Genomic DNA, 27,112 nt, shown 5'->3' with positions numbered 1-27,112 from the left:
AAAGAAGGCTGGGAGTGTGCAGGTGTGTACACGTGCATGTAATTTACAGTAGTTTGGGATTGTGGTAGTATTTCCATTGCATCCAAATACTATTCTGTGTTTTCCAAATGCTTGCAATGTTTGCATTACTTCTGTAATCAGAAAATAAGTAACTTCCTCTCAAAGAGAAAAGGAAGCTCCCTCTCTTCACAGAATAGAAGATGGACCAAGGGGGAAGCAGATGGGGTCAGTGGGAACCAGTTAGGAGCTGCTACGTTGGAAGTGAGAATGAAGGGCAGAGGAAGATTCCAGAGACTCAGGAGGCAGAAATGTCAGGATTTGCTGACTGACTGGATGTAGTGGCAGAATGAGGAACAAAGGAGTCAAGTATAATTCTCAGGTCTGTGGATTTGGAGACAGAGTGAGAGGTGTAGCCATTCTCCCAAGACAAGGAACACAGGATTTGGTAGCACACAGATGGTCCCAGTGATTCTTGCCTCCTGATATTCAGACCCTTTGTCCCCTCTGACTAGGGCTGACCTGTGGGACCCATAGGGCATAGCAGAAATGACAGGGTGTGGCTTCTGAAGCTAGGACATAAAAGATATTGTGGGGCTCTGCGTTTCTCTCTTTTGGATCACTTGCCCTCGGGGAAGCCAGCCGCCATGTCATGAGGACACTCAAGCAGTCCTGTGGAGACATCCCCATGGTGGGGAACCAAGTCCTCCTCCCAACACCACTGTCACTGGCCAGGTATGAGGGTAAGCCCCAAGAACACAGATCCCCCAGCCCCAGGCCAGCCTTCCACTGAAGACAGAAACTGTCGAAGAATGTTACTTGCTTTATGTCACTAGGTTTCAGTGGAATTTGCTATACAGTAATAGATAACCAGTACGTGGAAAGAGGCACAGACTGGAGCTGTCTGTACACTTTTGTGGTTTAAACCACCATCTAGTTTTTCTTTTTTTTTTTTTTTTGAGATGGAGTCTCGCTCTGTCACCCAGGCTGGAGTGCAGTGGCGAGATCTCGGCTCACTGCAAGCTCCGCCTCCCGGGTTCAGGCCATTCTCCTGCCTCAGCCTCTCCGAGTAGCTGGGACTACAGGCGCCCGCCACCACGCCCGGCTAATTTTTTGTATTTTTAGTGGAGATGGGGTTTCACCGTGTTAGCCAGGATGGTCTCGATCTCCTGACCTCGTGATCCGCCCGCCTCGGCCTCCCAAAGTGCTGGGATTACAAGCGTGAGCCACCACGCCCAGCCACCACCATCTAGTTTTTCTAACTTCTGCTCAGGATATAGAGGGCTGGAAAGAGTACTGCCCATACCATGACAACAAAAACACTAGAGAACATGCAACACCACACTTTTTCCGGAGCACATCAGAGAATTGATGTTGCAGTTCCCTCCCTATTAGGGTCCAATGGGGGCTTCCAGAGGGAGACCAGGGCCTGGAGGAGGGAGAAGGGGCTCATGCCCTCCTTCCGACCTGTGTCTGGCCAGCATCAGCTCAGCAGGGTCAGAGGGCGTCAGCCTCCTGCAACTGCTAGCTGTTCTCTCACTATTCCCTTTTTGCCTCCAATTCCTGTCTAACCAATCCCCAAAGTAAATTCTTATTCAAATAACCAGACAGTTTCAATTTCCCTAAGTGGATCTTAACTGATACAGCATAAATTCAATTCAACTCCTCAGTGACTGCACCTGGTTCTCTTTTAGGGCCACAGATAGGAGGTGGTGGAATTCCTGCCTGTCACCTAAACCTCTGTCACCTGATCCTTGTTACCTTTCCTGACTCACCCGCTGCAAACTCCACCCAACCTGGTCTGGCTCATGGCACTACTTGTGTGCTCCTAACCTGGCATTTTTCCCCATAGTTCCATGCCTCTTACCCCAACTCTACTGAAACAGGACAATGGGAAAATGAGGCACCTTGGCATTTGAGGAATCGTTGTAGAGAAGGAGGGAAAGTTCAGGCTTTTCTGGTGTTTATTTTATACATTGATAGAAACAACATCAGCAAAAAAAGAATGATTTATGCTTAGGTTGATTTTCCTAACCCTGGTTTGTTTGTCCTTACTGATGTTTTTATTCTTAAAGTTACAAGGCAAGAAAAAAACCCTAAGACACCAGTCTCACCTCTTTCCTAATTCCCTTTTTATCTTAAGTCACCGTGATAACATACTTCTCCCACTCACTCAGGAGATGAAGTGCTGAAAAGTTGACAAGACGGTAACGTGTGTGCACAAACACACACACATACACACATTCATGCACACATGAAAACTACTTACCTGAAATAATGATGCTAGAACTTCCAACGACGTAGAAAACGTTTTCAGTGATGGAGATGTCTGCACTGAGTTGGCATTGAGAAATGACAAACTTCACCTCCCACAGCACTACTGTTTATAAGCTAGGAATTGATGTGGAAAAGGGTGGAATCTACCTTCTGAAGAAGGCTCCAGCCCACCAACAAAAAGGTTTTGGTGTTTTGTTTGTTTGTTTGTTTTTTGAGATGGAGTTTCACTCTTGTCCAGGCTGGAGACCAATGGCATGATCTTGGCTCACCGCAACCTCCGCCTCCCAGATTTAAGCAATTCTCCTGCCTCAGCCTCCCGAGTAGCTGGGATTACAGGTAGGTGCCATCATGCCCGGCTAATTTTGTATTTTTAGTAGAGACGGGGTTTCTCCATGTTGGTCAGGCTGGTCTCGAACTCCCAACCTCAGGTGATCTGCCCACGTTGGCCTCCCAAAGTGCTGGGATCACAGGTGTGAGCCACCGCGCCCAGTCAAAAAAGGATTTTAAAGAAACACAAAAGTGGCCGGGTGAAGTGGCTCGCACCTGTAATCCCAGCACTTTGGGAGGCCAAGGTGGGCAAATCACTTGAGGTCAGGAGTTCAAGACCAGTCAACATGGTGAAACTCCATCTCTACTAAAAATACAAAAATTAGCCAGACATGGTGGCATGTGCCTGTAATCCCAGCTACTCAGGAGGCTGAGGCAGGAGAATTCCTTGAACCCAGGAGGGGGAGTTTGCAGTGAGCTGAGATCGCACCACTGCACTCCAGCCTGGATGACAGAACGAGACTCCATCTCAAAAAAAAAAAAGACAGAAACATAAAAGCAATAAAAACAGAAAAGTCCTGTGCTGCAGCTGCTTTGCCAAGGTCACACATTCCACATGGGATGATGGCACCCCTAAGGGGACAAAGATTGGTAGCAAATCTTAGCTATTTCAACAGTCTGTGGCTCTCCAAAAGGCCTCAGTACATAGATGTATGATATCTGTGATATCAAAATGTTATGGTAGCAACTTTGAAAAAGTGTCTAAAAAGGCTGTGTGGGGTAGGGGAGAGAGTGGCGGTAAGAAGGTGTTGAGAGACGCTAGCTTAGAGGCAACAGCAACCCTGCTTCATTCCATTGCCTGACATGACCCTTAGTATTATTTTTTTCCTCCAGGTTTCCAATAAACTTGGCAGAAGCAGCATTTTTTTTTTTTCTTAAGAAAAGCCAGGAATACAAGCCATGGGATAATTTAGTACCAACCAAATCTACACCTGGGCAAATCCACCCTTTATAAAAGCTGAATATCAACCCAAATGAATGGCTTCCTTTACTGCCAACAAATTTTTGGGTGAGGTTCTATGGCTTATTTCCATACCTGCAAATTGCCACTTTTTCTAGAAAAGAGCCATCGCTGCCTTCTGAGTCAGGCTGTGAGTCTAGGTCCCCATCATCACATCACAGAGGAGGGGTGCTGCCCACATCCCTGATACAGTCAGATGTACAGTCTGATACAGCACCTGCCTGCACTCCACTGTGACGGTGCCTGTGTGCGCCTTTATCCTGATGCCCCATCACAGCACTTCTGTGATCAAAGCACAAATCGTCCTCTCCACAGTTCCAGGTCCTAGCTACCAATTACACTGGCACACCATACATTGCAAATACTTTTGAAAAAGAAAATAAACTTTTAATCTAAGAAACACAAACCCCCTTTAAAGTATCAGGCCTAGAGAGACACTGAAATGAGACCGCAATCATGTCCCCCAACTTGGGCTAACTAATCATTTCAAAGCCACTTGCTCTATGGACCCTAGATTCAGCATCACCACCCATAGCCATAAATTATCCTAACAATGCCACACACTGGACACCATCACCCACACTCCATAGCTCAGCAATGTATAGCCAATCATGAATCAATGGTATTTCTGTAAACCCACGAGAATTCCTGAAAACCAGCTTTTGTAATCGCCCCTCTCCTGATTCACCCTTCTCTCCTTTGTTCTCCAGAGCCCTTGGAAGTGTTTCCTGGGCTGCAGACCTCAGCCACGGCCCAAATAAACTCTCCACCTATATTAGTTTTGCCTCAGTTTCCTTCTTTAGGTCAACATCTCATTATAAGACATTCATAGTATACGGACGAAATGCAAGCTTCCACCCATATTATCACAACACGTGCTCACTCCACAACCACCAGCCTCTGCTCAGTTCACACGCTCTTCACTCATTCAATCATCTTGCTCAAGTATTATAAACAAGGTATTGTGCTTTGGCGCAATACAGGCTAACAAGATTTTAAAATCAGTTACTGCTTGTAGAGAGAAACAGAAGTGCACAAACAATGCTACAATATAAGGAACTTTGCAACAATTACGGAAGAGAATTACAAACCCAGCACTGATGGTGTTTCAGAGGAGGGGACATCACGCCTAGAAGCAGGAAGCCAGGGAAACCTCGTGGTGCACAAGCCTTAAAGAATGGGGCCAAACTGGCCGGGCGCGGTGGCTCACGCCTGTAATCCCAGCACCTTGGGAGGCCGAGGCGGGCAGATCACGAGGTCAGGAGATCGAGACCATCCTGGATAACATGGTGAAACCCCGTCTCTACTAAAAATAGAAAAATTAGCCGACTGTGGTGGCACGCACCTGTAATCCCAGGTACTCGGGAGGCTGAGGCAGGAGAATCGCTTGAGCCTAGGAGGCGGAGGTTGCAGTGAGCCGAGATTGTGCCACTGCACTCCAGTCTGGCGACAGAGCGAGACTTCGTCTCAAAAAAAAAAAAAAAAAGAATGGGCCAACGTCAGAAGTAGAAATGAGGGAATGAGCGGCGTGAGTTACGGTGAGAGCATCAGCAAATGGAACGGTAAGACATGGGGGCCTGCAGACTAAACCCATCATATTGCTTATATTCCAAAGTCTTAACATCAAATATTTTAAAACTAGGAATAGATCATTTTACTTTACTAAAAAAGTAAAGAGCATTTACCTCCAGTCGGAAATTTCTTGGCTCGTTCCTCATAGAACCATTCTCCGGTTTTTATTTTGACATTCCTGAAAACATGAGGAGAAAGGAAGCTTCAGAAAGAGAAGATACGAATAGTGCTATAATTACCCCTTTTAAGGGTCAGGTAAGGTCACAAAATATTAGTCTTGCAATGGACCTCAGCAATCAATTTCCTGGCTCGAACCCCTAACTTTACAGATTCCCCATAGAAGCAAAGTGATTTCAGTATCAGCAGCAAAGCCGCGCAACTCCCACTGACACGTGTTTTATCTTGCATGTCATATGTATGTTCATGTATGTGAATATGCTGAGCATATTAACATATACTTGTGCCCAGCACAAATCCAGTACTTAATACACAAATACACAAAGAGAAACAAAATTATCATCGTCAAAATGACCAATGTATCGGCCAGGCGCAGTGGCTCACGCCTGTAATCCTAGTACTTTGGGAGGCCGAGGTGGGTGGATCACTTGAGGTCAGGAAGTCGAGACCAGCCTGGCCAACATGGCAAAACCCTGTCTCTACCAAAAATACAAAATTAGCCAGGCATGGTGGCACATGCCTGTAATCCCAGCTACTTGGGAGGCTGAGGCAGGTGAATTTTCGCTTGAACCTGGGAGACGGAAGTTGCAGTGAGCCGAGATTGCACCATCGCACTCCAGCCTGGGTGACAGAGCAAGCCTCCATCTCAGCACCACCACCACAAATGACCAATGTATCATGTCAATGGTGGGAAGCTCTGGCACGAGTGATGGGCTACAGGAAAACTCAATGTTATGCATTGGGCTTGGAGGGAGATCAGCTGTAGGTTAAGCTAAGGTTAGTTTGTGTTTACAACATTCAAGAGCCCACAAGCAAGGTTACCTGAGAAGATTCTCGAGAGGACCTGAAGTATGGAATATGGGATCAATGTGTGTTGATGGAGATTTGGGGACTTAAATCTGAGTGGACAACTTTTTTTTTTTTTTTTTCTGGTCGCCCAGGCTGGAGTGCAGTGGCACGATCTCAAGTCACTTCAATCTCCCCGTCGTGGGTTCAAGCGATTTTCCTGCCTCAGCCTCCAGAGTAGCTGGGACTACAGGTGCCCATCACCGTGCCTGGCTAATTTTTGTATTTTTAGTAAAGATGGGTTTTTGCCATGTTGGCCAAGCTGGTCTCGAACTCCTGACCTCAGGCGATCCGCCTGAGCAGACCACTTGTGAATCAGGGGAAAGCAGCCCTGTTTGGCCCGCTGGTCTGACAGCAGCTCCCTACGGCAAGACTTTAACTCATACCATCTTAGTCACACGCATGACAGCACAGAGGGCACTCGAGACACTGCTCAAAACTGACGTCCTCACATGGGTTTTCCTCTTGGTTTTCTGGGGAATCCACACTCAACCTCAGTCTCAGAAAGGCAGAATTGTTAATATCCTTTTAGGATATAAAAAGGCAAACATAAATATTATAAGATCTTCACATCCTTAAAATAATGTGCCACAAAACTGGCCAATTCTTTGTTATGCAAATTTAAGAAAAAAATTAAAACTTCAACTCATGACTAATTCTCTTCTATAAATTACAGTATTGACTGAAATAAATTCTCCATTAGGTTCTTTTAGGCTATATATGAACTCAAGTGGATTTTTAAAAAAATTAATGCTTGCTAATGTAAGTAAAATCACAAATATATGCCAATCTGCACGTTTTTCAAAATATGCTATCTTTCTCTATGAAGTGCTAGTATGTTAGAAGACATCAACTCTCTCCTTCATCTGGTTAGACACTACTATTTTCTGATTAGTACATAAATGATTACTACCAATACTTAGTGACTAGAACAAGGAAAATATAGAGAGAGCATTTAAGAATTTCATAATTTTTTTTGAGACAGGGTCTGGCTCTGTTGCTGAGGCTGGAGTGCAGTGGCACGATCTCGGCTCATTGCAATCTCTGCCTCCCGGGCTCAAGCGATCCTCCCACCTCAGTCTCCTGAGTAGCTGAGACTAAAGGCACGTGCCACCACACCTGGCTGATTTTTGTGTTTTTTTTTTTGTAGAGACGGGGTTTTGCTATGTTGCCCAGGCTGGTCTCAAACTCCTGAGCTCAAGCAATCCACCTGCCTTGGCCTCCCACAGTGCTGGGATTATAGGCACAGGCCACAGCATCTGGCCTGTAACAGAATTTTGATAATCAGTCACTACCATTCAGAGCCAAAAATATATAAAATGTACAACTGTGATATGTCTCTAGAGAGAGAGGGAAAAGTTTGCATCCATAAAGTCAGAAACTCAATTATCTAATCCCCTAAATCAACACAAAACACCTTAAGGCAATCTCAGCCTCTAGGCAGAAGTTTTCCCCTGGAGCACTTGTGGGAAGCAGAACATAAAAAATCAGGGCAACTCTAGAGGGAGTCATGGGTGGTAAATTCCTATGCCTTTGAAGGGCTGCACCTCTCCATATTCAATTTCTGAAGATGACTCTTCAGTCCTGGCAAACAGAACAAGGTCTAATCCTCAGAGGAGGGAACAGGAAAGCAAATCCAAAGGGCAGAAATTACAAGGCCCCCACCTGATAAATGCACTTTACTTGCAGAATTGCTTTTCTGGTGAGTGACCCATTCCAGCTCATCTACTCTCTCACATGCTCCAGCTCGTTACCATTGGGCCCAAAATATCCATATCTGAGATGCTATAGTCGACTGAGCTAATCAGACAGGGGGACAACATCGATAAGTAAACACACACACAGACAATCACAGAAAATGAAAAACAGCTAAGGAGAAGGAAGAAAGGTGAAAGCACCTAAGTGAATGAACATTGCAAATCATTGAAAGGACTCCAGCCCTCGTTTCAGAACCTACACAAGTAGTAGATAAATTAAAATCCTAGTCACCCAGCGCGAATCATCTAATAGAACCATCTAATCTCATTTAATTCCAACTGATTACTTGCGCAGTTTAAGTAGGAGCTAATTTGGCATATAGAGATTTGGGCACAAACTCGGGGATCTCTTGGGCCTATCTGTGATTAAAGAATAGAAAGTAAAAATACCACAGTATTTTTATCCCTAAACCATATGACAACCAGTACTTTTTGCATTTGAGGCTGTTTCCTTTGAATACTAGGTTTGGCCCAGGTCTCCATTACCCTTTCTTGCAAAATCAGCGGCTTCATAAGCAATTATTCCACAATATCTTTTGTAAGGACTCCCTGTCTGCACTAATCCCAAGACTTTTTTTTTTCTTTGAGATAGGGTCTCATTCTATCGCCCAGGCTGGAGTGCAGTGGTGTAATCTCGGCTCACTGCAGCCTCAACCTCCCAGGTTCAAGTGATCCTCCCTCATCAACCTCCCAAGTAGCTGGGACTACAGGCATGCACCACCATGCCTGGCTAAGCTTTGTACTTTTTGTAGAGACAGGGTTTCACTACGTTGACCAGGCTGGTCTTGAACTCCTGGCCTCAAGTGATCTGCCTGCCTTGGCCTCCCAAAGTGCTGGGATTACAGGTGTGAGCCACCACACCCGGCCTAATCCCAAGTTTACAAAGGAGGACCACTCATTGCCCTTAGAGTCTATGATGGAGGTGATAGATCCTGTAGTCTCTGTCCATGTTAGGGCCAACACAGGGTAGTGTGATTCATTAGTAACCAAAGAAAGTATCTAGCACTTCTTCCCAGGTGATAAACCAGAATGAGGTTATGAAAGTTTCTTGGAAGATTTTATGAGTTCAGCAATAAATCTGTGCCCTTAAACTTTTCAGAATCGTGACTTACTTCTTTAAAATTTTTTCAATCAGCCCATAAATATATCTCAAAAGGCAAAAGCCTACGGTGGTGGGGAGAGATGAAGCCATAGAATCAGGAGACCTAACCCATGACTGACCTTCACATTAACTACATGAGGGTCACTAGGATTACAAATGCCAAGCACTGGATGCCTAGATGGCTCTTAATAAACTGCTGGGGTTTTCAGCATCCATTTTCACAGTGCTGAATTCTGCTAATGCTGTCATTTCATTATCAAAGGAGAAATAACTGTTGAAAAACACTTTGCAAATTCTAGCACACAAACGTTCAATAAGATGAATGGAGGACCCTACCAGAAAATATTTTGACCTTATTACTAACACCAAGCAGTGAGCCAAACACACACGTTGTAATGCATTTTGCATCTAAATTGCTTGCATCTGCAGGTGGCTAAGCTACTGCATCTATGCTCTATATTCCAAGAAAAGTCAGCATGATGTCCCTAGAGTTGCTTAATGTATTTTCACCATTCAACTGACAAGAGGTAGAAAATTGGTCTGCACAGCCAGGATTCTTCAAATCCCTAAAGAAGCACATCTCCTGTGCCGAACTGCTCTCCAGCCAGCACCCCAGTGGCAAGGAGGTGTCCAGAGAGCCCTTTAGACACATGAACTACAAAAACTTCAAATCAAGAAGTCGCATCAGTGGGACATGTCTGTAATCTCAGCACTTTCAGAGGCCGAGGCAAGAGGATTGCTTGAACATAGGAGTTCCAGACCAGCCTGAGCAACACCCCTACCAAAAATACAAAAATTAGCCAGACACAGTGGTGCATGCCAGTAGTCCCAGCTCCTCAGGAGGCTGAAGTGGGAGGACTGCTTGAACCCAGGAGGCGGAGGTTACAGTGAGCCGAGATTGCACCACTGCACTCCAGCCTGGGCAACAGTGTGAGACCGTATCTCAAATAAAATTTAAAAAAAAAAAAAAAGCACCAGCAGCAGAGGCTGCATATTGTAAAAATGAGATCAACCTAATTTTTTCATGATAGTTGGTCCAACTGCTCAGTAATTCTCAGCTAAATTAGTCCTATGCATGCATATAGTTGGATTTTTTTTTTATTTCAAATAGACTTTTTTTTTTTTTTTTTTTTTTTTAGACGGAGTTTCATTCTTGTCACCCAGGCTGGAGTGCAATGGCACGATCTTGGCTCACTGCAACCTCTGCCTCCCAGGTTCAAGTGATTCTCCCGCCTCAGCCTCCCGAGTAGCTGGGGTTACAGGCGCCCACCACCACGACCGGCTAATTTTTGTGGGGTTTTTGTTTGTTTTTGAGATGGAGTCTCGCTCTGTCGCCCAAGCTGGAGTGCAGTGGCGCCATCTCTGCTCACTGCAAGCTCCGCCTCCCAGGTTCATGACATTCTCCCGCCTCAGCCTCCCGAGTAGCTGGGACTACAGGCACCCGCCACCTGCCCGGCTATTTTTGTATTGTTAGTAGAGACGGGGTTTCACTGTGTTAGCCAGGATGGTCTCGATCTCCTGACCTCGTGATCCACCCGTCTTGGCCTCCCAAAGGGCTGGGATTACAGGCGTGAGTCACTGCGCCCGGCCATTTTTGTGTTTTTAGTAGAGATGGGGTTTCACCATGTTGGCCAGGCTGGTCTCAAACTCCTGACCTCAGGTGATCCACCCACCTCGGCCTCCCAAAGTGCTGGGATTATAAGCATGAGCCACTGGGACCAGCCCTACTTCAACTAGTCTTGCATCTAAAATGGTTCATAGTTACAAAGCAAAATACTTGTTTTTTTCCACCAGCTCAGTTTATCTGATTTCAACGTCCTTCCAGGAAAAAACGACTGATCATTGTGATTGAATCCTAGGTAACTATCAAAGGAGTCAGAGAATCAAGATGAAGATAAAGGGTTTTTATCAAGCTGCTACCAACACTTCTTACAAAACACGAACAACTCTCCCTTGCTTAACCTCGGAGAGAAGGCAGGTGCCCCCCTCTCTGTCACATCCAGTGCTATATTCACAGCTACAAGCTCTGGTCAGGCACAGTGAATGAATGAATATCCTTCCCTCTGCAGGGGGACATCCTTAGAATTAGAGAGACAAGGTGGGATCCAAAATGGGTGTAGAAGTGTGCACTGAAATTGAGTAGGTGTCATGCCCTCTGTGTCGGGCAGGGCCACACACTGAGGGACCAAGCAGAAACTGTAAATGAGGGAAGGGGGCTGGGAAGGGAGACAACAGGGAGGGGTGGGAACTGTGCTTAACCAGAGGATACATGCCCATTTTAAAGCACTAAAATGATAAATATTAAACACTGCGCAGGTCAAAACAAACAAGGTCTGTGCCCTGTCTGTCGTTTGTTAATGTCAAGTTTGTGACTCCTGGTCTGTTACATCAGATAACCAGTCAATGAAAGCAAGAAAAATTCTACTTCAGCCGGACAGAGCTGTACTTCTTTAAGGCCTTGACGATAAAAATGGTTAGATGCTGTGCCCCGGCCTGTCCTCGCCCTGCAGACCTAAGAAGGGGGATCCACCAAGACAGAGGGGCGACGAGAAGGCCGAAAGCAGGAGCACACGCTCTCTGCGGGCAACCCCTCAACCTGGCTTTCTAAAGAGACAACCAAGAGCTTCCGATAAAATGCCACAGTCAGGGTACATGGAGTCCAGAAGACCAGGCCAGCAGCCTCTGTGACCGTGCATCACCGTGGAACCAGAGGGAACTTTCAGAAAGCAGTTAGCCTCCAAAAACATCTAAGACCCACCTCTGAGAAAAAGAAACAGCAAGATAGTAGGAAGAGCCAGGATGAAGAGACAGTGGGACTACAATAAGGGAATATTTCATAAACTAACAGAGCCAAAGCAGAATGAACTCTGTTTCATCAGCAGAAAAGAACAGAACTGGCAGGCTAGAAAGTTGAATCTGTGAGGCTGACTTGGCAGAGACACTTTCCAGAACGTGAAAGAGAAAGAAAAAGACATTAAATGTTGAGGGAGAAGATTATCATTACTATTATTACTATTTTGAGACACAGTCTCGCTATGTTGCCTAGGCTAGAGTGCAGTGGTGCGATCTCGGCTCACTGCAACCTCCACCTCCCAGGTTCCAGTGATTCTCCTGCCTCAGCCTCCAGAGTAGCTAGGGTTACAGGCATGTGCCACCACATCCAACTAATTTTTGTATTTTTAGTAGAGACAGAGTTTCACCATGTTGGCCAAGCTAGACTTGAATTCCTGACCTCAAGTGATCCGCCCAGCTCGGCCTCCCAAAGTGCTGAGATAACAGGCGTGAACCACCACGCCCGGCCTGAGGAAGATTATTAATACAAAGAGAAAAGGAAGCCAACTTATGCCTTCAAAGCTGTTCCCAGCGGGGCACGGTGGCTCACACCTGTAATCCCAGCACTTTGGGAGGCCAAGGCGGGTGGATCACGAGGTCAGGAGATGGGGACCATCCTGGCTAACATGGTGAAACCCTGTCTCTACTAAAAATACAAAAAATTAGGGGGGCGTGGTGGCGGGCGCCTATAGTCCCAGCTACTCGGGAGCCTGAGACAGGAGAATGGCATGAACCCGGGAGGTGGAGCTGACAGTGAGCTGAGATCGCCCCACTGCACTGTAGCCTGGGCAACAGAGCGAGACTGTCTCAAAAAAAAAAAATACTGTTCCCAAAGAAGCTGTGTAAGTGGCATGAAAGCATCTTGAGAACTATCTGACTTGACTGAGGAAAGCATGACTGAGTTAAACCGAAATAAAAACCCAGGAGACCCAAGAGGGAGCAGCTCAAAAGAATGGCCCTTAATCCACAAAAGCCTCATTCCCAGACACATATTGGAAACTGTTTTTAATAAGGATACAGAAAAAAAAAATAACTGGGCACAGTGGCTCACACCTGTAATCCCAGCACTTCAAGAGGCCAAGGCAGGAGGGTCACTTGAAGCTAGGAGTTCAAGACCAGCCTGGACAACATAGCAAGACCTTGTCTTAAAACATATCTATATCAGCCAGATGTGGTGGTGCGTACTTGGAGTCCCAGCTACTTGGGAGGCTGAGGCAGGAATATCTCTTGAACCCAGGCGTTTGAGGCTGCAGTGAGCTATGATCACGCCCTGTACTCTAGCCTGGGTGACAGAGTGACACCCTGTCTCTAAAAAAACTAACTAGGCCAGGTGAAGTGGCTCACACCTGAAATTCCAGCAGTTTGAGAGGCCGAGACGGGCAGATCACTTGAGGCCAGGAGTTTGAGACCAGCCTGGCCAACAAGGTGAAACCCCTATCTCTACAAAAAACTACAAAAAATTAGCTGGGCGTGGTAGCACACACCTGTAATCTCAGCTACTAAGGAAACTGAGGCAGGAGACTCACTTGAACCCAGGAGGCGGAGGTTGCAGTGAGCTGATATCGTGCCACTGCACTCCAGCCTGGGTGACAGAGTGAGACTCGGTCTCAAAAAAATTAAATTAAAAAAATTAAAAAACAACTAAACAAAAAGTTTTAAAAGAGAATAAGGCTGCAGTCTCTGCCAAAAAAAGAAAAAACCAGTATGTTTCTTCTACATAAAAATCAGGTGATAAACAATGAAATAAAAATAAAACTAGCATCAGCTGTCTCCATAATGTTAAATTCCAAAAGGCAACATGGCTGCATTTACTGAGTAAACAGTGGCAACCCAGGACTTCAAACCGAGTAAAATCATTCCTCATGAAGGAAGACCACGGAAAGCAACTCTCAAATATGCAATGACGTGGAAAACACACCACTCGCGGTCCTCTCCTGGGGAAAAACTTTTATTTTTTGAGACACAGTCTTGCTTTGTCGCCGAGGCTGTAGTGCAGTAGTGCAATCTCAGCTCACTGCAACCTCTGCCTCCCGGGTTCAAGCAATCCTCCTGCCTCAACCTCCCAAGTAGCTGGGATTACAGGTGCATGCCACCATGCCTGGCTAATTTTTTGTATTTTAGTAGAGACAGGGTTTCACCGTGTTGCCCAGGCTGGTCATGAACTCCTGAGCTTAGGCAATCTGCCCGCCTCAGCCTCCCAAAGTGCTGGGATTATCGGCATGAGGAAAAACTTAAGGAGGCAATTCAATGGATTGAAAAATAAATAAAAATAAAGAACTTGCAAATTGGGAAATCATGGTCTCCAAAGACCAGCAATGAGCACTTGAATCAGTTATAAAATGCAAAGTTGGTTTAAAATATTGTTGTAAATATAATTAGAAAACACTGAAGGTAACAAAAATAATTATGGAAGGAGATGCTGTATAACATATAGATAATAATTATAAAAATATAGAGATTTCAAAACGTTTGGCTAAATAATCTTTTTTTTTTTTTTTTAGACCGAGTCTCGCTGTCAGCTCACTGCAACCTCCGCCTCCCAGGTTCCAGCGATTCTCTTGCCCTCAGCCTCCTCCAGAGTAGCCGGGCTTACAGGCATGTGCCATCATGCCTAGCTAATTTTTTGTATTTTCAGTAGAGATGGGGTTTCACCATGTTGGCCAGGCTGGTCTTGAACTCCTGACCTCAAGTGATCCACCCACCCTCAGCCTCCCAAAGTGATGGGATTACGGGCATAAGCCACTGATAAAATTATCTATAAAACATTCTTGGTGTGAACCCTGGATGCTAAACTGTCTTGGCTACCATGCAAAATGCCAGCCCAGAAAAACTCTCTTGGGGCTCCCCTCCCTTACAGGGTGACAGGTTTCAGCTGAACTAAGTAAGGTGACGACAGAGAATATTAACAAAAGACAATGCACAGAAAGCTCACTGCTTCTCAAAAAGGTTTTAAAGGCAGGACTTTCCCTAACTAATCAAGTGCTGACTACAGAATACAGTTCAATTTCAACAAGAATGACACACACACTATTGCCAAAGCATTCCCTTTAGTAAACACAAAAGAAACTTTTTTTTTTCCAAAAAGTACTCCATAGGCCGGGCGTGGTGGCTCACGCCTGTAATCTCAGCACTTTGGGAGGCCAAGGCAGGTGGATCACTAGGTCAGGAGATCAAGACTATCCTGGCTAACACAGTGAAACCCCGTCTCTAGGAAAAATACAAAAAAATTTGCCGGGCATGGTGGTGGGCACCTGTAGTCCCAGCTATTTGGGAGGCTGAGGCAGAAGAATGGTGTGAACCCAGGAGGCGGAGCTTGCAGTTATCTAGCCTGGGGACAGGGAGATGTCTCCAAAAAAAAAAAAAACGGGTCTGGGTTGTAATCCAGATTTGGAGGCCGAGGTGGGTGGATCCGAGGTCAGAGTTCGACCAGTGAAACCCCGTCTCTATAAAATACAAAAATTAGCCGGGGTGGGGGCCTGTAGTCCAGTACGAGAGGTGAGGCAGAAGAATGTAACCGGAAGCAGAGTTGCAGTGACCCGAGTGGCCATGATCCAGCCTGGGGACAGAGCAAGATCCGTAAAAAAAAAAAAAAAAAAAAAAGTATCTGTAATTTTTTTTTTGAGATTGAGTCTGTCACCTAGCTTGGACGGCAGTGGCGTGATCTCCGCTCACTGCAACCTCCGCCTCCCAGTTCAAGCGATTCTTGTGCCTCAGGCTCCCGAGTAGCTGGGATCACAGGTGCCCGCCACTATGCCCAGCCTAATTTTTGTATTTTCAGTAGAGACGGGGTTTCACCATGTTGGCCAGGCTGGTCTTGAACTCTTGACCTCAAGTGATCCACCCGCCTCGGCCTCCCAAAGTGCTGGGATTACAGGCATGAGCCACTGAGCCTGGCCAGCAATGTTAAAAGTAGAATTTAGAAGGAAAAAAAGTAATAAGGTTTTGAAACAGGAAAGAGTCAGTAGACAAATGTCATCTTAACCTTGGCACCAGGCTAAAATCTTTCCTTGCCAACTCTCTTGTATCACACTTGGCATTCGATTTCTTTTCAATCTTCTATAGAGTTAGTAGAGTTAGACCTTTTACTCACTTGAAGAGTAGATATATTTTCAAGAGTGAAAGTGAATTATCCCATTCTCATACACTAGTTATTTGCCTTTGTGAATATAAAATGATTCAATATTTTATCAAAACATGGGATTATAAAAATACTGGGAATACCAGTCTGAAATTTAAAAGATTTTCTAAACTCTGGGAAGTTTACTTTAGGCAGAAACGTAATTAGAATAGAATTTCCTTTGAAATGTCACTTGATTTTCAATAAAAATTATTTCATACAATGCAGAAAATGCAACGCATCATCCTGTAATAATATCTTTACATCTAAGTCCTTATCTGAAATGCTGAATGACAACAACAACAAAAAAACCTTTTTAAGTTGTTTCAGAGACGAGATCTCGCTATGTTGGCCAGGCTGGCCTCAAACTCCTGGGCTTATGTGATCCTCCCGCTTGGGCATTCCATGAGTAACTGGGACCACAGGCATGCACACCACATCCATGACCTCGTGGATGGCCACATCCAGCTCACCTCCCTTTTGATAAATTCCAAGATCTTATTTTAACCACTTCTGCTCTGCAGCAATAACTCAAGACTCAACCTGAGAACTAAGAACATAATAATAAAATGCCAAGGTCTGGATCAATTTTTCAACCAAACACACTTAAGCTGCTCTTTGTTGGTATCAGGTGTGGTACAAGAGACAAATTTGAGCAATTCAGGAAAGTATCCTGAAATCAGCAGTATCACCTGCTGCAATCTGAAACCTTCTAATGAAGCTCTGTTGCACCTTTATTATTGTTAAAATATTCGCAACTTACAGAATTCTCTGTACAAACCAATTTGGTTCTAAAGCACCTGACAAATGTTCCTAACGAAACAGGCAGTGTGTTCACAGATATCTGAAGCTGAAGAATAATCGATTTGTTGTGGTCACAGCAATTACAAAGCATGAAAAGAAGATCACAATTTGAAGGAAACTAGTCTGAACAAGAGTAACTCCTCAGCAATCTTAAGGAAGAAGACCAGGTTTCTTTTAGATGTGGAATTTGTTATGACATAGTATATTAGTTTCAATAGAAAAAAATTAATGCAAACATAAATCATCAAGCTTAATCTTATTTTTTTAATGAAGCTAAAACAAACATACACAAAGCATGGTCTCCTCCTTGATATTTCAACTTAATTGTTACCATCTGCCATTTCACTGCAGAAATTGTCAATAAAATCCACGGGAAGAAACATCAGTGGAAAACAAGGACGTTTCTGCTTTTAACTTGTTTGTTTCTCCTCCCAAGTCACCCTCTTCTGATTGGCCCCTGCACTACTGAAAACAACTTTCCTCTGTTCTTCTAAGTCCTTTCCAGTGTGCCTTTGATTACTGGGCTCTTTCTGTTCCTTCTTTTTACTCTGTCTCTTTGGTTCTCGGATGCCCCGTGACTCGGTTCAGCATGCCAAGAGACCTGTCTGGCCAGTTTTCAGAATCACTTTTCACCCTTCTCTTTTATCCCCTGTAACCAAGGTCCGTCCTCCCCTTTTCCTGTCTCTCCCATTCTCCATCACTATTGCCACCGGCGTCCTCCCTCGGTGCCTCTCATTCACTGCAACAACTCTCAGGTCGCTCTTTTACCTTTACCTTCCGCTCTCCTGATCTTGCCCTGCAAAACCACGCAGACTTTCGGCATGGCGTTCGCTTGGCAAAGAGCACATGCTCAGGCTCCAACTCCTACTGTCTTGGAGGCAAGCTCTTCTGAGTGGCTTTTAAGACTCTGCTGGCCGGGCGCAGTGGCTCACGCCTGTAATCCCAGCCCTTTGGGAAGCCCAGGCAGGCGGATCACCTGAGGTCAGGAATTTGAGACCAGCCTGGCCAACGTGGTGAAACCCCATCTCTACTAAAAATATAAAAATTAGCCAGGCGTGGCAGCAGGTGCCTGCAATCCCAGCTACTTGGGAGGCTGAGGCAGGAGAATCGCTTGAACCTGGAGGCAGAGGTTGCAGTAAGCCGAGATCACACCATTGCACTCCAGCCTGGATGACAAGAGCGAAACTCCGTCTCGAAATAAAAAAATAAATAAATAAATAAAAGACGCTGCCCTCCCAGGACAAGGCTCCCAGCAGGCAGGAGAGGACTGGAGATTCAGAGGGAGGCCTGGGGGCCCGGGGGACCTGGGTTGCCATCTTCACTCTGTTCTTACTGATATGACCATGGACAAACCATCTTGTGTCTCTAATCCTCCACTTTCTCAACTGTAAAATGAGGATGAAAGTAGTAGCTACCCCACACGATTGTTTTACGCTTTTAATAAAACATTAAAGGACTAGCCCAACCATGGATGTTCTGGAAGTCGTCTTGAGCCACTCAGCCTGCCTCATCTCTCCCTCTCTGAGCTCCCAGGGCCCTTAGCAACTTGGCAGTCAGCCCTCTAAGAGTAAACTTTCCCTGAAGACAGAAACCTTATCTTAAATGTCTTCTGGAGGCCGGGCGCGGTGGCTCACGCTTGTAATCCCAGCACTTTGGGAGGCCGAGGCGGGCAGATCACGAGGTCAGAAGATCAAGACCACGGTGAAACCCCTCCTCTACTAAAAAAATACAAAAAATTAGCCGGGCGTGGTGGCGGGCGCCTGTAGTCCCAGCTACTGGGAGAGGCTGAGGCAGGAGAATGGCGTGAACCCGGGAGGCGGAGCTTGCAGTGAGCCGAGATTGCGCCACTGCACTCCAGCCTGGGAGACAGAGCGAGACTCCGTCTCAAAAAAATAAAAAAAATAAAAATAAAAAAATGTCTTCTGGAACCTCTCAACACAAGGTCAGGGCCAACACCTGCCACAGGCCTCTTGTTCTGCAGCAACCTGCGAGTTGGTTGGTTGGTTTTGGTCATTGCTACCCTAGCACTTCCCCTTTCTTGATTTTAAAAACCAATTTTCTTCATCTTGTTCCTGTCACAGATCCACTTTTTCTTGAGGAATGAGCCTGAAGCAAAGGAAGAAGCAGGGGAGACAATGATCAGGGTCAAAAACCTTTTCTAGGTCCCCAGATGTGCGACAGTTATGAATGTCAAAGATTCCGAAGTTTTACAAAGTCTCATCTTTGTTTTGGTCCTGAAAGAAGGAGGACAGCCCCGACTGGATAAAGTTGGAGAGAGGACAGAGGGCTGTGGGGACAGGAAGCAAGGCGAAGGGAAAGAAAATGCATGTCACCACAAACGACTTGGCGCTCTCCCCTCCTGACTTCTGTTAATGCACTCATAGTAATGCAATGACCTTAAGTATTTTGAAAACCATCCTCATTTCAAAATAAGGAAGCTGGGGTTTAGAAGTCGTATTTCATGTACTCAGAGGGTAAAGTTACAGTGCCTGAGACACGATGCTCACTAGGGCAGAGATTTCAACACTGTCAGCTTCCTGGGAGATTGCCTCACACCTTGTCCTCTTGTTTTGATTTTTTGTTTACAGTTCATTGTTAGAAGAAGAAAAAATGCTGAGAAATGAAACACCCTGCCCGGCAATGTTTATTATTAGACTTCGAATATATATGGTTGATTGAAATGGGGAAGATGATCCTGAGACCTTTCTAGAGATGATTTGGAATTGCTCTCTATGCCGCCAGGGCAGCTCACAGTAATTATTTTTTTGCTCTCAAGCAAGGAAAAGCCTGAGGGACAATGGCTTCAGCAAACTGAAGAAACATGAGATGAGAAGGCGAATTCTGCCACCATCCGTGCGACTTGGCACGCTGTGAGCAAAATGGAGGGGAGCAAAGAAAGCAGGTTGAACCACTTCACCTCTCTGGCTAGATGACTGAAATACAGTAAGCCTTGCAAAGGGACAAGACACTTAAGTAGATGAATGCCAGGGCACGCGTTAAACACAGCCCTCCCGATTTAGGGGGAAGAAACCCCAGCCACGATGCCCACACTGTGTAAGTGCCTCCCACAGTCTGTGTCCCTGGGCCACTCACACATCTGTGGCAATATTTAGAAGTCGTTTTCAAATTTCAGGGTCTCTGATGACTCCCATTCACGCCAGCCTAGCACTCCTTCCCTTCTCCAAAGTTCTGTGATGTCCTTGTGCACCGTCTCCCCCAGCAGACGGAGTCACCCCTCTAGTGTTTTCACGGAGCTCATGGCCAGTTCACTCTTGCTTTGAACAATGGGAGTCTAAGCCAAGTCGGTTCTTTATCGTTTTCAGAATGGGAAGTGCAAAAACACCAATTCCATGTTAAAACTGGTCTGCCGGGCACGGTGGCTCACGCCTGTAATCCCAGCACTTTGGGAGGCCGAGGTGGGCGGATCACAAGGTCAGGAGATCGAGACCATCCTGGCTAACACAGTGAAACCCCGTCTCTACTAAAAATACAAAAAATTAGCCGGGCGAGGTGGCGGGCGCCTGTAGTCCCAGCTACTCGGGAGGCTGAGGCAGGAGAATGGCATGAACCCGGGAGGCGGAGCTTGCAGTGAGCCGAGATTGCGCCACTGCACTCCAGCCTGGGTGACAGCGAGACTTCGTCTCAAAAAAAAAAAACACACAAAAAAAACTGGTCTTAAAACTCCCTAACACCAATTGATTACTATAAATGTAGATTCAGTCTCACTAATGGGAAGCATGTCCATTTCTTTACCTGAGTATCAAAGACAGGTCAGCTTCAAAAAGGCAGTATTTAAAGCCTCAGATGATTACTCCAATATTCCCTAGATTATAATTTACTCCACTGGTACTGAGGGAGATAAATTAAGTGCTATGAAAATGACAGCACTTAGTTAAGAGATCCAAATGAATCTGAACTCCTGAGTTAGCCCATCCTTAGACTTAACAAACTTTTGTTGTTTTAACAGGTTCTCACTCTGTTGCCCAGGCTGGAGTGCAGTGGTGCAATCACAGCTCCTGGGTTCAAGTGATCCTCTCATCTCAGCCTCCCAAGTAGCTGGGACTACAGGCATGCACCACCACACTTGGCTAATTTTTGTATTTTTTGTAGAGACAGGGTCTCACTACGTTGCCCAGGCTGGACTCAAACTCCTGGGCTCCAGCAATCCACCCACCTTGGCATCCCAAAGTGCTAGGATTATGGTCATGAGCCACCGCACTTGGCGCAAACTTCTGTAAATGAAAAAAATGTTGCTATATAATAAAATTTATTTTTGGATGAAGATAACTTCCAAGGCTAGAAAGGTAGCTCCCTATCAGGCACTCGATACACATTTACTGGCTGAAGGTGAGAAGTGAGTGCTCTTTTTATGAGCGGTTTGTAAAGAGGCCTCCTCCGAGACCTGAATCAGTGGGAGGGATCCAACCACCGGCCATGCTCACCTGTCCTCGAAGCACACCGTGCACTTCCAGGCACGGGTCCCCCTCAGGAACACTCGGCACTGGACGCACACGCGGTGGCTGCAGCCCCGGCACACAGCGCCCCGGTGCAGCAGGAGCCCCAGCACCTGCTGGCAGCGCGCACAGCACTTCTCTTTGTACTCCGGGTCTGTGTTCTTCGCTCCTTTCCACCGGAGATGCTGCAGGTGCGTTTTCAGTTTCCTGCAGCCCACAGAGTTAAAGAAGATACTATTAGATGCAACACCTGACCCCAGGCTACAAGGCAAGAGCCCAGGCAGTACCCTCCATGGCAAGGGAAGGGGCTTTGGCATTCGACATCCCTGGGCTCCAACATGGCTGTGTGAACTGGGCTGTCACTCAACATCTCAGAGTTGAGGCTCAAGAGTTTCCTCAACTGTGAAACAGGTGATACAACCTTACCTCCTGGTAGGACTGTGAGGACTAAATGGCAAAGTATAAATAACATGCCTGGTGCAGAGAAGCTCCCTGCTAGGTCCATCCCTTCCTGCCCAAAGGCTGTTATGATAGTAAGCAAGAATAGTGAAAGGGGAGGAAAAGACACCGAAAAGAGCATCCATTCTAATCTGCAAGGCATGGAACAATCTAGAAATACACAGCATACATCCCTGCTATTGGTATAAGTTACCCAATAAAATCCACTGATGCTATGCTTTTGCTACATTTTTTTTTAAATGAGTGGTCAGCCCACTCCCCTAGACAAATAGCCATAGTGCAAAGAGATACTGTATTGGACCAAAAAGGGGTCATTTACTAGCACGCTTTTATGAATGTCTGTGATACCTACTTGGAGAAGAGATGAGCCAATCCCAAGAAACAAGATGACATCAGAAATGCACTTTAAAATTCAACTTTCAGGATCTACCCCAGAATTAGTACCCTTTGAAACACAACTTCGTCACCATTATGTCTATGTCACTTTGTTAATATTCAAAGTGATATCTCTAAATCACTGAAAGGTCTTTCATCATCAAATAAAATTTCACTTTTCTCACTGTATTATAGTTTTTGTTTTCGTTTTTTTGTTGTTGTTGGTTTGAGACAGTCTTGCTCTATTGCCCAGGCTGGAGTGCAGTGGCGTGATCTCGGCTCACTGCAAACTCCACCTCCCAGGTTCAAGGGATTCTCCTGTCTCAACCTCCTGAGTAGCTGGGATTACAGGCACCTGCCACCGCCCGACTAATTTTTGTATTTTTATTAGAGACAGGGTTTCACTATGTTGGCCAGGCTGGTCTCAAACTCCTGACCTCAGGTGATCCGCCTGCTTCAGCCTCCTAAAGTGCTGGGATGACAGGCGTGAGCCGCCACGCCTAGACTGTATTATAGTTTTTAACAGAAGAAAGTTTACAAGTGCACTTAGAAAGCTTTGAAATAACAGGGAGGATGAAGAATACTATACCAGAAAATTCTCCTCACTCCTCAAGCATTTGGTTGTTCCAAAGTTTTGTTTTCTAATGTGTTCTGCCATTAGAAACCAAACCCTCACCTCCTCCATAGACATTGATAAACAAGCGCCAACCTGTTTAAAGATGGATCTTGACAGCTAAGGCGGAACACTGCTCTGATAGAGTTCAGCACGCTTTTCCAAATGCTGACCCGCATCGAACAGCCCGTGCAGCTTAGAGACAGACAGGGAAGAGTTCCCTGTTGGCAAAGCGGTCAGGAAACAGGCTAAGCAGGTTCATATTTTATGCTCCCCCTTCCTCAAAGCCAGCTGGGAAGCAAAAGCGAGCAAAGAAAAAAGGGTTGGATTCCATCAGATTGGCTGCTTGTGAGCCACTTTCTTTGCTTCTCTTTACACCTCCGGGCACCGTCAAAAATGAGGTAGGAAAACCCTTAACCCGAGGTCTTTCCTTAAAGAAGGGGTAAACTGGAAGCCTGAAAATGTCCCTTGAAGGATTCCCACAAAGTCGGCAAACAGACAAGCAGATGGCAGACAGCAAACTTACCGCCCAAAGGCACCGTTTTAAATGAGTAACAAGAGCGGCCTCCCTCCTCCTGGGCTTCCTCTACGTTTAGTTACATAAGGAGGATCATCTCCACCAACAGACCTTCGTTAGGACCCTTCTCAGGCCTGAAGCCCAGCAGCAGGTGGGTAGTGATTTGTAAGCAAGCAGCATCAGCGACGGAGTGGCAGGCCCCAAGCAGAGGAAGCTAAACACCCAAAGCGACCCCACGGGAAGAGCAGCCTACCGTATCCTCTCCTCCTCTGTGTTTTGAACCGCCTGGTCTCGGTACAGGACCTGGAGAATGGCCTCGCGTTCTAACTCCTTGAGAGCACTCAGATCTACTTCTTGGGCCATTTCTTCTCGGTTTTCGTTGACCCAGGTTGGAAGAGCTTCACTCCACGCACCAAGCGCTCGCACCCTGCAGATGAGCGGCGGACGCCAGCTGCAGCCAGCCTTGTTTAAAGAGCTCCCTCTCCTATTTCATTGGCAACTGTTTTGCTTGGGGTTCTTTTTTCCTTTTTAACTGTGTCATACTCCTTAGAAGAAGAAAGCCTCAAGAAGTTCTGCGTTTGTCGGAGTTACGGCTCACAGAGCCTCGTGCCACCCGGGGGTGTTTTCACCAGGTTCTGCTGCAGCTGCTGACGTTCATCTAAGACAAAAGCATATCTTTTTTCTGAGGTTTCACCAGAGATTGTTATAAATTATCCACAGCTGCAAGCAGATAATTTCTGCAAAGCAGAAGTAATTTTCAAGCCAAGGAAATCTACAAATAGCAATAAAAAGAGTATCAGTGACTCATAGAAGCTAACCTTCCACTTAAGATATTTCCAGGTCAGCAGGAACCATCATTAAAAGCTCAGCCCATTCAATAGCTGTAGAAAAGAAAAAAAATGGCATCTTTTTTTGGCTTAAGTATCTCTGCAGCATTACTTCCAAAAAGACAAAATATTCTACACAAACCCTTGCATTTTCTGCTCGTGGTGATAATGTAAAATTTTAAATTTGCTTAAACAACACTTCTCATATTTCTAAAAAACTTCCAAACTTGAATTTTCCTAATATGGATTTCATAACTTCAGTGGTCAGAGGACGTAAAAGTCTGTGTTTAATGTACATTATCCTAATTGAAGATACATTGGAAAAATGACATTCCCAACTGTTGGCTATTATTTTTACAATTAACTTCAACACTCAAAAAATTTTTAATCAGTTAAGGAGGTATGAAGCAGCACAACCACAAGCTCAGCCTATCAATTATTTACGGTCTTGAATAAGTTTCATGAGCTGCCTTATGCATTAGCTGTTATTTTTGTTTAATGACAGTTGAAAGGTTCTGCCTACATCCTGTTATCCAGAAAATGCAGAAGATCAAATCAATATACTTCCTATAGTACCATTTTTGTTATTAAATCTATGTGAATCCCTTAGTGATAAGACGTCCTTTCAATGCTTTAAAAGCTAAACTTCCTTTGCTGGGCTTCAAAAAAAATCCGCATTATATTAATTTATGATCCATGGCAAATTAGTGAATGAGAGGCTAATAGAGCTCTAAGGTAGCAATTCCTTTAAGTAAAGGTTCTTAACCTTTTTCTTAATCTTTGGTAGTCTGGTGAAGCCTATGTATTTAAATGCATAAAATAAAGTATGCTGTGTTACACAGGAAATTGATTATACTGAAATATTTAAAAATTATAATATAGTAATATATGTGTTCCTTGATGCATGAAATATTAAGATCTAGCAGTGATCTAAGGACTCCCAGAATTTCAAAGTAGCGATGAATAGAAACAATGTTTTGAGATAGCTACAACATATCATGTGGTATGAAAATATCTGTGATTTCTGTTGGTGACAGTCACAAGTTCTGCTGATTCTACTGTGGTTTCTTGCCTATATCCATATTTTAAGAAAATGCTAAATTTGAGTTAAAGGTTAAAAATAAAGATTTAATTTTTTCTCCATTCAAGTTCATGGGCCTATAGGCCAAGGATTGCTCCGTTCAGGAATTCAATATTTGTCAGTTTCCCTATTGTAAAATAAAATTAAAATATATTGTTCATCCCAACTGCAGAGGTTGCATGAGGAACAGAAAACCCAGAGCTCTGAAAAGGGATGTTCTCGGCTTCTAGTCTCTGATAAAGCACCCACAAGACCTGCTCTCCAAAGGCCTCCTCTCTAGATGAAGGGAAAATCACAAAGCAACAAGGACTTTAGGCTCTTACCTGGCTGGGCTGGTACCTGACTATGCCAGCAGGGGCAAAGTCTCTTCCCTCCTTAGATCCAGGTTCCAGATGAACAGGCAGAACTGGCAAACCTCAGTGCCCCAAGGCTCTGAGTCTCTGGAAAAGAGGAAAGTAATAGAAAACAGTGTGTGACCAAGTGCCAAGTGGCAGGTGCAAATTAGCCATCAAGTCACCAACTGCATGAGCCCATTCTTCTCAACTTGCCCCTCAGTTCTTCATGCTGTCTTCTTATTTCCACTCTACTAATCGTACTACTGGGTCCAGAGCTATCTGGTTTGTCTAATTCTTGAGTTTTCATTTAGTTATTCTGAGACAAGACCTCATTCTGTCACCCAGGCTGGAGTGCAGTGGCACGATCATGGCTCACTGCAGCCTTGGCCTCCCAGGCTCAAGCAATCCTCTAGCCTCAGCCTCCCCAGTAGCTAGGACTACAGGTGCGGGCTACCATGCCTAGCTAATGTTTTAATTTTGTAGAGATGGGTTTCACCATGTTGCGTAGGCTGGTCTGGGCTCAAGCAGTCCTCCTGCCTCAGCCTCCCAAAGTGCTAGGTTTACAGGCCTAAGCCACTGCACCTGGCTCTCGAGTGTTTTTAGTGAAGAGTTTTTGCACCTGGCTGCAAACACGTGCTCTGTGCACTGTGCTTTCTTTTCATGTGGCTGTTTGTGCTCCGCTCTCTGGCTCTGGTCTCCAGCACTCCAGGTAAGCAGGACCACATAGCTGCAGTACTGGCTGGTAATGACACCACTCAGTGAATCTGGTGGGGGAATCTGAACTACTCAACCGCTCGATCATACAGGTGGCTAGGTCTTAACGCATTTCAGAAATACAGGGTTCAATGATCATTACAAAGCACTACACTTACTTTCCCAAACCCACACCTGTGGGCCCCAGGTGCAAGTCTGGGAAACGCCCTTTCGATGGCTAAGTGGGAGCTCACGCTCCCCCTAGTGGCCATTCACTCCACATTACAGAAAAATGAAATTCAGTTCATTTCCTGGATCTATTCATCCGGTCATTCGGTAAATATTTATTGAACACCCCAGGCGTTTTTTTGTTTTTTTTTGTTGTTGTTGTTGTTGTTGTTTTTGAGATGGAGTATTGCTCTGTTGCCCAGGCTGGAGTGCAGTGGTGCAATCTCGGCTCACTGCAACCTCCGCCTCCTGGGTTCAAGCAATTCTCCTGCCTCAGCCTCCCGAGTAGCTGGGATTACAGGTGCCCACCACCAGGCCCAGCTAATTTTTGTATTTTTAGTAGAGACGGGGTTTCACCATGTTGGTCAGGTTGGTCTCGAACTCCTGACTTCGGGCCCTCGGCATCCCAAAGTGTTGGGATTATAGGCATGAGCCACCACGCCCAGCCTGTTCAAGGTTCTTAAGGTTCATGACTTGACTGACTGGTCATTTATACCGTATTCTATATCTAACAAAAATATGATGCAGCTTACAATAAAAGCATATAGAAGACAGCTAAAATAAAGTCAGAGAGACATTAGCAGCCAGTGAAAAAGGACTGATAATTCTACTAAGAACAGGAAGTAAAACAGTGACCACTTGAGCCTTAAATGTATTTCTGACCTTCCTGGTAGCCAAGGCAAAGCAAAACAAAATGAAATGAAAACTCAAGATGCTGTCTATAGCTTTAATACACTGAAAGAAATACAGAAACACATCCT

At 45.3% G+C, this 27,112-nt stretch overlaps 2 protein-coding genes across 13 annotated transcripts in view; one reads left to right on the top strand and one right to left on the bottom strand.

Moving 5' to 3' along the window:
* DYNLT1 (dynein light chain Tctex-type 1) overlaps nt 1–27,112 on the top strand; it is a 241,327-nt gene that overhangs the window by 191,476 nt on the left and 22,739 nt on the right. The gene's annotated exons all lie outside the window — the stretch shown is intronic.
* SYTL3 (synaptotagmin like 3) overlaps nt 1–27,112 on the bottom strand; it is a 117,672-nt gene that overhangs the window by 75,353 nt on the left and 15,207 nt on the right. For 4 of the 11 annotated variants that reach the window (XM_058435641.1, XM_058435640.1, XM_032161522.2 and 1 more), the window contains 5 exons: nt 25,419–25,535; nt 24,006–24,068; nt 23,441–23,845; nt 21,212–21,430; nt 5,248–5,312 (listed from right to left, as the gene is read on the bottom strand). In XM_058435641.1, coding sequence (XP_058291624.1) covers nt 5,248–5,312; nt 21,212–21,430; nt 23,441–23,550 — 394 coding nt within the window. In that variant the 5' untranslated portion in view covers nt 23,551–23,845; nt 24,006–24,068; nt 25,419–25,535. Of the gene's footprint in view, nt 1–5,247; nt 5,313–21,211; nt 21,431–23,440; nt 24,069–25,418; nt 25,536–27,112 lie in introns of all 11 variants that reach the window. The other 7 variants (XM_058435639.1, XM_058435638.1, XM_032161575.2 and 4 more) reach the window with 5 other exon arrangements.

Source organism: Hylobates moloch, unplaced genomic scaffold (assembly GCF_009828535.3).
Source record: "Hylobates moloch isolate HMO894 unplaced genomic scaffold, HMol_V3 SCAFFOLD_2, whole genome shotgun sequence".
Taxonomy (NCBI): Eukaryota; Metazoa; Chordata; class Mammalia; order Primates; family Hylobatidae; genus Hylobates; species Hylobates moloch.
This window is presented reverse-complemented; position numbering and strand designations above follow the sequence as displayed.